Source organism: Nesoenas mayeri (genome assembly GCF_963082525.1).
Source record: "Nesoenas mayeri genome assembly, chromosome: 1".
Classification (NCBI taxonomy): domain Eukaryota; kingdom Metazoa; phylum Chordata; class Aves; order Columbiformes; family Columbidae; genus Nesoenas; species Nesoenas mayeri.
Window position 1 is genome coordinate 63,815,122 of NC_137541.1, and position 11,008 is coordinate 63,826,129.

Consider the following 11,008-nt stretch of genomic DNA (forward strand, 5'->3'; position numbering starts at 1 on the left):
AGGTATGGCTATCACAGTTCCCCAGCCATATCACGTGCCTCCCTGGAACACCACGCAGACTTCCAGGCCAAACACTTCCCCTGTACTGGAACCTACACATCAGCATTAAAGAAACCATTAAGTTGGCAGAGACAAATATTAATTTTACTGTCTTGCGAGAGGAAACGACTACATAGAATCACATAAATATCAAACATATATGAAAGAAAATTTTCTAGGTGCAACAGTTCTTAGACCCTTTCTCTAGCTGAGTCTCTCCTGCACTTTTTTTCATACATAAATGCAAAGGCAGAGATCACTGAGTGCAGGATGCAATTCTTGTGGAGCATTTGTACATGTCCACAGTGTCACAGAGGTGCTGAGCTCCATGGACAATACACAGCTTCCCGACATTCTGATACTTCTGGATAAGGCTACTGGAGTTGTTTTTTCATGTAAATTAGGAGATAAGCCGTTTCTGCCCTGTGGAAGCAAAGAAAAAGCAAAACAAGATGCATGTTTTTAAGATCTAGGTTGCGAGTAATCTCCCAGGTTTTCTCCTGCTCAGCTTTTTGAGGTTTAGGTTGACTGAACTGGTCCCCTCCAGTGTTCCCGAGGCAGCATGTAAAGCTGACCCTCTGGCAGCACTACAGCTGTAGCTGGAGAGATAATGCAGGAGACATTATCTCTCTCCACAGCTCATTTTCTCATGCTGCGCCAAAACAAAAGGCATGGACGAATCTTGACTGATGTATCTACCTTCAGTCAGGATACAGAGTCCAAGTGCCAATCAGAAGCAACAAGACCACTTCTGCAGCCCCATTCGTAACTACTCAGTAACCCTAAAGGCTCCCAGTATAGTCACATACAGTCACACCAGAGTAACCAGAAAATACAAGGATGTCTCCTCTACTATCCTGCATGCCCTGTACATCCCAGGAGAGATGCAGTTCAAAGCATTTGTCTTTCCTCTCTTTGCTACCCTCGCTCCAAACCCCATAGTAGCATTAGGTAAAAACAAAGGTGTGTTTGCTTACCAGTAGAGGTTGGAATGTCCGTAGGTGCACTTAACATCATCCCACGATACCTACAGAAGAAAAACGTACAAGGGGAGGGTGGTAAAAACTCTTAAGAGAGGGATGCATTGTGATGCCAGCACAGCAATCCTTGTAAGAGTGGTCTAAGTGGTACTTCCAGGAACTAAACACCTTCTAATAAATTAATTTATTGCTTTTACCCTTTGAGGAAAAACAGTTTACAGAATCACAGAATAGTTCGGGTTGGAAGGGACCTTCAAAGGTCATCTAGTCCAACCTCCTGCCATGAGCAGGGACATCTTCCACTAGATCTGGTTGCTCAGAGCCCCATCCAGCCCGGCCTTGAATGTCTCCAGGGATGGGGCATCTATCACCTCTCTGGGCAACCTGGGCCAGGGTTTTACCACCCTCACTGTAAAAAAATTCTTCCGAATGTCCAGCCTGAATCTCCCCTCCTTTAGTGTAAAACCATTACCCCTTGTCCTATTGCACCAGGCCCTGCTGAAAAGTCTGTCCCCATCTTTCTTATAGGCCCCTTTTAAGTACTGAAACACCTTTTGGCCTTCAAGGAACTTGAAGTTCCTTTGCCTCTTCTGAACACATACATTAAACAGATCTAGAGTACATAAAGCAGGGTATACAGTGAATGGCTTCTGCAAATCGCAAACCAGAACTGAGGCCTTGTTTGGTACAGAAGCTAGAGCCACTTTACCCTCAGCTCAGATTACGCTGCAGCAGAGGAATGAGGTGCACAAAGCTCTGCAGCTTCAGTTTTCTTTCCTGGTTCTCTTTAACCATCAGTTAGTCAGTTTGAATGAGATCTGAAGGAGTGTCCAGAAAGCTGCAAATGAAATGTAGACTTGTCTCCTCACCTGGCACACCTCGGAATCGTTGAAGCAATACCATTTACGTTCTGTGAGACTTCGAATATAGGCACAGTAGTGTCCATAACTAGTTGATCCTGAATGAGCAACAACAGCAAAAAGCTCATACTGCCAGGCAGCCTGCAAAGAGCCACAAAGAGTAACTTTCAGAGCAGCAATTCTCATATGCCATTGGCTAAAGAGATGCAGCAACCAGGACAGCAAGAATGCGCATTTCATAAGGAGAAAGGAGAAAGATTAGATTGGCCTTGAGGATCCTCCTGCCTTTTTCACTCTTACCCTCAGAATTTTTCCTTCCAGCTATGGGCTGGCAGCCTCCCTGGAAATCACAGGAATGTGAAAGAGGCAGCAGGACAGCAAAGGGGTTACACTCCAGCCAACACTGCATCAGCAAGGCTTTGCTGTTGCCTCACTTTCCCTTATTTTTCAGTAAGGGGAACAGATCCCCAGTGTAGCAGATCACTCTCAGCTGCTTGGCAAAGCTGCCACCCCCCTGCCACCCTCAACTCTTTGGCAAACAGCACTGCATGGGAACCTGCCAGAAGTGACCTATGAAACCGTGGGTCTGATGCTCACTGAGAGCCCTTTTGCCCTGGAGGCTGAAGCGCAGGACAGAAGTTGCCTCTAAGACACTATTTACGATGTCTGGAACTGTGTTTTCATCTTTTCTTTAGTATGTTTAGAAATGCAAGAAAAAGTTATGCTGAAGACTCTCCGAGAAAAAAAAAAATATATATATATATATATATATATATATATATATATTTGGTTTCTTTTTTTGTAAAGCCTGGGTTTTGTCTTTAAGGCAAAAAGCTCCAGTTATGGTGCCTTTGGTGTTTTAATCTGAGCACAGAAAGTTGAATAATGCCTGAACCAGTTAAAACCATGGGATGTGAGACAAACACCAGGTGCAAGTAAATCCCGAGACATACTTTTTTAAGAGAGGTGCTTTGAACCGAGGCAAGTACTGGTGCGATACCTTGAAGTTTTTAGGAGACTTGAGCAGAGAGAAGAAAATTTGCCCTTTTTAAACAGGGCATTAGGAGTATCCCACCTTTTCATTGTCATCTGCTTGGCACTGATCTTCTGTCAAGACTGCACTGAAATCAAGGTCTTGTGGGAACGGCAGATAGTGACTAAGCTTGTGAATGAAGGCTGATTTTTCGAAGCAGAAGCGCTTTAGGTGTATGGTCAGAGTCTTTGGCAGATGGACTAGCTTCATGCTCTGTAAAGCAATAAATAATGCAATTGAAAACTAAGGAACAAACCCTGGGGAGGTGGGGTGGGAACAGCTATTTCTATCCAATGAGTGTAGCATGGAGAGCAGTCAGTGCTGCAGTGAACAACTGCCAGTTCCACCAGACAGCAGATGCCAAACCTCTATAGCTCGTCTGCACACGAGACACACACACGTAATGCAGCTGTGACAACCAAGTTTCTCAACTTCAGCGTGATCAGCACCCAGCCTTGGGTGTCTCATGGGCTGCTTCATTTCTCATCTGCTTTCTTAACCCTAGGTTGGTAGCACTAGATTGGTGAGGAGAGACAAGCCAACTTGCAACATGTGGCCACTTGAGCTCCCTAGAGGACACCAAGCTGACAGCTCACTCCTTCCAGCACTGCCTGTGTTGATATTACTGCTGCTGCCATGGCTGCCACCAAGACACATGGATGCATTGTGGCCTCAGAGGCAGTCCAGTGGTGAAAATGATGTGGAAACTCCCCTCCAAGCCTTGAGCTGAGGCAGTTCTCCTCACATATCTCTCTTCAATGCACTGTTCTGGCAAGACTTTGAGTTGTTGATCTCCTCTTAAACTGATATGGTTGAGTCCTTTCCCCACCCTTCCCAGTCCTGAAGGGAGTTCTGGGCATAAGAGACATATGGAGAAATAATTCTCTGATTACCTGCAGAAAAGGTGTTTTCCTTCCACACTGTTCACAGAAACACATGTTGTGATCAGTCAACTCTTCTGGATGGAAAAAGTACTGCAGACAGTCCTCCTAAGAAGACAGAAGAGATTTCTTTCAACTGAATTCCTTCCAAGCTAGGTTTCTACTTCTAGTTTGTTTCACAGGGTACAAGCAAACAGGAAGGCTACGGAAGGCACATTTTGTTCAAAGGACAAAAGACTGCCTAGCAGCCTAAAAAAGGTACCCCATTTTTCCTAGCCACTGCTGTGATTAGTTGAAAAAAATAGGGTACCACATTTCCACAAAAAGGATGTTGATGTGTTGATACCTACTTCAAAGCCTTGGAGGTTTTGAAAGAGGTTCCTTTAGGCTGTAACAGTATAAAGTGGCTAGAGAATAAACACAGTCCAATGGTCTGCTGTAACCTGAAAAATCCACTGTCTATTTGTGGCAGCACCTACTGCTGTATCTGGATATCAAATAGTAGTACTGATTTATCAGTAAGAGAACAATGCACTGGGCAAACGTAGTGTGCCTGGCCAGGGATTACAAGTTATCTAGGACACCTCGCTGTGGTATCTAAGGTCTCACAGGTACACATCACTGTGTAGTACGAGTCTTTGAGTCTTCCAGAGTATTTAGTCAACACTCCTTTTAGAAAGACAATTCAAGGACTTTATTTTCCATCCCCTAAATCAAACAATTTTTTTGAGAAATTGAGAACCTCTCAAAACAAAGAAGAAACATGAATGAGAAAAGAGCATCTCAAAGCCCCAGAGACCCAGCAGAGAGTCCCAGGAGACACCAGTGCTGCAAGGAGAAGGCTCCTACAGCAACAGAGGGGAATCTTCTTCCTAAGGAAACAGAGCTGCCACTGAACTTACCAGGGTCCTCAGCTTGTGAGAATTGGAATCCAGCACTGGGAGTGGAAGGGTTAACATGCTGCTGTTCCTCTTTGTTTCAAGAGAGCATTTCTGACAGGCCAGGTGCTCCTGTACACAGATAGTGTACAAATCACTCAGCTCTTCAACCTGGAGGGGTATAAAAAGACCAAAACAAGCTTTATGAAGAACACAGCTGAACTATTTCCTTCTGTGAGTGGGAAAGCTCACACGGACACGCTATTTCATGCAGTGTTACTGCTTTAAGGCTTGAACCCAGGTCTGACATTGACTTACACGGACAGGGCACTTCCCACCATTTAAAGGAGAAAAACTCCCTTCCCTCATCCTCTAGAACAGGGGAAAGACACAGCCTACAACAAGATCAGACAGTTAAACATCTGTTTCGATGCAGAATTTGTTTGGAACTGCAACAGGAGCCTGTCTGCTGTATGAATAAAACTATGACAGTGGGTTGAAGAAGAGTCACTTTTCTCTTACTTTACAGTTTCCCAGGGAGGAACTGTCACATATATATAAACACACTAACAGTGAGTAATTATAGTGAAATGTAAATGGCTGACTTCAAAGACAGGAGGAGCTGTGTCAAGACATGTCAAAAAATGCTTACGGAAATTTCGGGTAAAAAGAAATGCAAGGTAACTAAATTCAGTCTTGCAAAAAGATCAATCTTCTTGTTATTAATCAGTTCTCCCACTAGAATGGAGACCCTGGCATGCCCTAAAAGTAGGATGAACGAAAGTTAACTGTGATTCAAAATGCTGAAGCCTATGAAATCAAGATTCCCTCTCCCACTTGAAAGATGCAAGGAAAGATCTGAAGAGGGGATAATTTTAAGAATTTTATTTAGGACAAATGTCAGTGAATGAGATTCTTCTTCAAGAAGCAGAGGAAACCACACATGACAAGGGCCAAAGGACCTTTCAGTGACCATTCTTACCAGCTCTAGCTTTCCCATCTGCATCTTTATCACGTTCCAGAGAGTCAGAAAGAGCTGGGCAGCATCATGCTGCACGAACACTGGATAAACAAAAAACACAACTTCAATCAGTATTACGAACAGCACCAAGCACAGATTTCCTGCAGATGGCAAAGGGAGATTTACTGTCCCCTGTTAGATCCATCTCTTGTTCCCCCGCCGTTCCCTGACAGGGACAGAGCTTAGGCTGGAGACAAGTTGCAGTGTCTCAATGTCTCCATGTGACCTGAGCAGGCAGTGAGAAAAGATGGGAGAGCCTGAATGCCCCATTATACAATCCAGTCCAAAAGTCATCTCCTTGTCACCAGACACAGGCCGAGAATTATATCCAATACTTACCAGAGGATAAGGCTCAGATGTCTCAGAGTTCTTCTAATAAACAACAGAGTGAAAACTCTGTTCTCTTTTCCACCTTCATTAGTCCACAGACATGTCTCTCCCATCCCCTCACTAAGGCTACAAGACTCCTGAGTGCCAAGATAAAAATGATAGGGAGGCCTATCCATATGTCTCATCTACAACCCCTTGATGATAATGCAGGGAAAAAGCACACAGTTTCAGCACAGGTAGCTAAGGATGATGCTGTAACATCATGCTTTGGCTTTCCACTCTGGTTAAACTGGCATATTAACAAGATACAGCTCAATGCAAAGCTTGCTTAGAATAGCTCAGCAGAGAATTGCTTTAAGGTTGACCTTGCGGGGCAGAAAGAAATCCACATATTGAATGCAAAGAACTGACGTTCTCAGCCCATGACAAACCCAAGATTCAGGAACTGGGGAAAAACTATACATAGTTTAGCAAAGTCTTGGTATTTCTGGACTACCTCTATGCTTGATCATAGGTGAAACAAATTTTGTGGAACAACCCAACGTCCTGTGTGGAAGTGCTTTCAACATCCTTGCAAGTCCACAGGTACTGACTTCAGCTGGATTCTAGTAAAATTACAGACATCCCTGACTAAATGAATCTCAAAAACTATACTCTTCCTCATATCTAATAGCACATCTGCAATCCAGGTAAAGCACCACTTGCTGTATGTAGGTCTTTATGAACCACATCTGAATTGTAAAGCAGAAGGACGGAGTAGGAAACTGTCGAGCTTTACAAACTCTATTTAGGCATCTCTCTTTAACTGGAAGAGAGAAGGTAGAATGCAGAGCCATTTCGTCTCAGGGGGGAAAATTATCCAAACAGAAATATTCAGGTTATCTCATTTTCTTCCTTAATATAAATCTGAGCTGGCTACTATCTGTCCCTTTCAGTGCTGTCCTGTTTTGGTTTTTATATGACAAAGATCAGGATATTTGGATATACCATGTGTATCTGTACACAAACAGACCCTCAGCATCCCGTTGACATCGGTCACCCACACATTTAACAATCTCTGTCCTTTAGGACCCTGCCCAGATGGGAGGTTAAGCCAGCAAATTCTTTTCTCTGCCCTTATAACAAAGAACAGGAAGTATATGGTCTCTGTCCTTGGGGATCTGGGTGAACACAGTATCCTTTCCACACAATCCCTTCCTTCTAATAAGAAATAGCAGCTATTTCACTATTACTATGCCAGTATAGAAAGACAAATGAAGCTATAAACCGTCCTCCCTGCCCTGCACCGCTCTTTCCCTTTGGCCAGGGTGAGTAGCTGAACCTTCCAGCAGTCTGATAGTCTTCCCAGCCTTTGGACATTAGCAAGCATATCCATCATGGGCTTTTTTTCCCTTTCTTCACAAATAAGATACAGCATCTCAGTCACAACTGGACTGCAGCTATAAAGAGCACTACAGCATCATGTACCTACTCCTCACATTCCTGAATCTCTGAATGAGATGTCAGAGTCTGCTCTACTTGTTAGTACCTGATAATTAACACCCCTCGTCTGCAGACAGAGGTGGGCATGAGAAAGCACTGCTTACGTTTCACTCTGTATGCTGAAAGACAGTGAGCGAAGGCTGTGGGAAAAACAGCTTTCCGCTTGCCACGCTGCATCTCCTCCAACAGCAAGAGCATTTGGTATGGGACATTCCTCCTCATCTGCGCAGCATGTCGTGGAATCATGATCCTATAAAGAAAAGAACAAGAATGGACATGTTTTCAGCAAAAAAAGGAAAAAGGGAAGGGAGACACCTGCACTAGCTCATCCCACAATGCAGGCTGACAGTTCTAAAGCAAAAAGCCACAATTTTATTGGTCTACTCCTGAATAAGGGGCAAATTGAGCAGGACCTGTAGTGCTTTCTGGGCTCTAGAAACAACATTAGTTACAGCCAGTTTCAGAGCTGCTCTTGCCTCCCACCTGTTCATGCCCTCATTCTCAAAATGTCATGGTCATATATATCATCATAATGCTTGTATTTCAACTATATGCCAACTGGAAAGCTCATTACGCTCCCTAAATTTATCGCAGTCTGCATGTTTTTTCTAAATCTATCTTCAAATAACAATGGTAACCTACTTGTCTACTTTATTTATCTTTGCCCATTTATGACAATCCTTATCTCTGCATGCCTGTAACTTTTCTTCTTCCCCCTCTGCACACTGATGAGTGCATTAGAAATTTGGAGAAAGCAGGACTGAACAGGAACGATCCACTTAGATGATTAAAGCTGCAGTGAACTGAGTAAACTGAAAGCAAATCAAACCAGTTATTACTTTGGTTGGTAGGGAGACAGAAGCTCAAGTCCTCTTCACAAACAAGCAGAGAGCACAGCCATGCAAACCGAAGTAACACGATGTATTTGCCATCTGCAACAACAGTTGCTCTTCTCTCTCAGGTGCTACCCAGGACAATCAGGCACCAGAGGCTACGGATCACAACATGTTTATGATCCAAATCAAATCCCAAACATACTGTGATACTGTGATGATTACATGCTTAAAGTTACAAAATTAATAGTGGATATTGTTACACATGATAGATCCTCTAGCTATAACAACCTGTGAGGATACCTGGAATAAAATCATATCCTGTTATGGACAAAGAGAAACTCAAATTATAAAGACTCAGTTCAGGACTACAGCTTTCTGTCATGCAAAGGGCACATGAATCAGAGATGAGTAACAAGTCAGAAGGCTGAAACTCCTACTTCTGCATGCACTAGTCTGTATGTGACAAACACAACAAGGTGGAGACCTTGCTGAGTGAGCCTAAAGCACCTTGCTGATCCAAGCCTTCAAATGTACATCCCATATTAAAACAAAAAAAATGAGTGGACACAACAGAGTAACAGTGGAAGTATCTCAGGTAATTCAAATCGGTGGTACCTTCGCAGTATTCCTGTGAAGTGTATATTCATGAGGAACACCTGGAGCAGAGAGTTCAGACAGCAGCTCTGTCCAACGTTGTACAGTCCAATAGCTTCTGTAGGCACAGAAAAAGAGGTAGTGTCTAGAGATAGGTACAAGAAAAGAAAGTGAAAATTATTTGGAACTGGCAAACTCCTCTTGCGTATATTCAGCCATTCAGTGCATGGGCCCAGCATCTTGGTCAGATCTGAGAAAGTGTTCAATCTATTCTTATGTTCCCCAAGCAGATAACATTTATTTCTGTTTGGCAATTGATAGGAAAAAGCCAAGTAATACTCAATTATGATACTCAGATGTCTCCCGGCTTCTCTATTTTCTGTCCTTTCATAACACATCTAAACATAACATATTTTTTAAAGACAATTAAACAAACAAACAAACAAACAAAAACCAACAAAACAAAACAAACAAACAAACAAAAACCACCACACATGAAACAGAAGTCTAAGGCTGACTGTATTAGGATTTTTATTCAGCCTTTTATACATCCAGGCCTAACAACAGAATGAAGAGCTACATATGGGACCACATGCTAGCTGTGTACTACACTGGCTTTAAGTTTCCCTTTCAGCCCACCTCTGGCATTCTTCATCTCGGCTTCAAAGAAAGAAACTAGTCGGAGAGAAATGAAAAACACAAGTCACAGCTGTTCACACTGCATCTAAAAAGATGGCACATTCTGTCACCCAAAGAGGTATAACTAATTGTGGTCGGAAATTAGAAGTTTTTCTTCTAAAGTCATCACTAAAGGGAGAGAAGACATGGAAAGAAATCTCAGAACAACTCTGAAACGCATATATTCAGTGGTAAAGGTGGGCTATAGCTGGGGTAGAACAGTTTGTACACCTGAAATACTGATGATAGCTTTTGAGAGTCCAATCTAGTGATGCGGTAGAATAACTAGGGCCCAGCCCATGGTTTAGCAAATCCAGAAGCAATGCTGGCTGTGAGCCAGCAAAGAGATAGAGCCAGCAACTAGACCTTTTCAGCTGCAATGGCCCTTCTGAGGACTTTAAAGGAGAAAAAGCTCTGAGATCTTCAAGTAATACCTTCCCCAAGAAAACCCAAAATGCTTATTTGACAGGACAAAATGAAAATTGTCTGTATATTCCTCAGCAAAGAGGTAAAGAGTAAGAGAAAATGAAGCCTAAGGACAGATAATGAAATAGTAGGCATTAGAAACAGAAAATATGAGAGTGAAGACCAGACAAAACATTATTACCATTTTTTAAATCTGCCACACCAAACAGTGACGTTAGCCTCTGGTCTTTGGCCTTTGGCTCTTCGGCTTCCTCTTTGCTATTGTGCACATCTGCTCCTGCCTTCATGGTCTCGCTTTGTGCCAGCTCCAGTTTCTTGCTTCTTTTTTGACGTCCACTTCTTTTTCCCATAAACAATATTGTACAAAGACAGAAGTACTGCAGAAAGATACAGAAAGAACAGAAAGAAATATAGGATTTGCCTTTGTATTTGATATTTTCATTATGAAAAAGCTGGAATGTCAATAAAAGTAGTAAGATTACTGCAACAGCTTTTGCTACATTTGAATTAACATGGGTAATGTAGGTTTGTGGGCTATTCACGAAGTAACAGACATGAAGCTTTACAGCAACTGCACATCGTGTCTTCCTTTATTGGCTAAATAAATTAATTAAACTTCAGTTTCACAGAAACAACTTCATCTAGCCAGGGAACTTCAAGAAGATTTAGTAAATAATACGATTAAAATTGTCAAACGGTAGATGTTGCAACACTCCTCTGTTTAGTAAAAGTAATGCTTTATCACCCAAAGTATCCCAAGTATTCAAAAGGGCAAATTTTACCTTCTCAACCCTTTTGAGCTGACAAGCATTTGTTTTCTGTACTGAGCTCTCAGCATTGTTTTTAAGTGCCTTAGTCACAGTTCTACTGTGCCACTTTGGACCATAAATTTTAATGGCATACAGTTTCTTTTTATGCTCCTTCAAGCGATCACAGGTAAAGTAACTGTTTAAGCAAGAGAACAGTTACA

At 42.6% G+C, this 11,008-nt stretch overlaps 1 protein-coding gene across 1 annotated transcript; it reads right to left on the bottom strand.

The window, feature by feature from the left end:
* Positions 1 to 367: 367 nt before the first annotated feature.
* USP18 (ubiquitin specific peptidase 18) lies at positions 368 to 10,388 on the bottom strand (the record flags this gene model as incomplete). Its single annotated transcript, XM_080359612.1, has 10 exons — positions 368 to 462; positions 1,017 to 1,066; positions 1,889 to 2,020; positions 2,955 to 3,125; positions 3,806 to 3,901; positions 4,696 to 4,842; positions 5,654 to 5,733; positions 7,609 to 7,754; positions 8,956 to 9,052; positions 10,220 to 10,388. 10 exons carry the CDS (start codon positions 10,386 to 10,388, stop codon positions 414 to 416), a joined length of 1,137 nt encoding a protein of 378 aa, XP_080215738.1. The 3' UTR covers positions 368 to 413.
* Between the last annotated feature and the right edge of the window lie 620 nt (positions 10,389 to 11,008).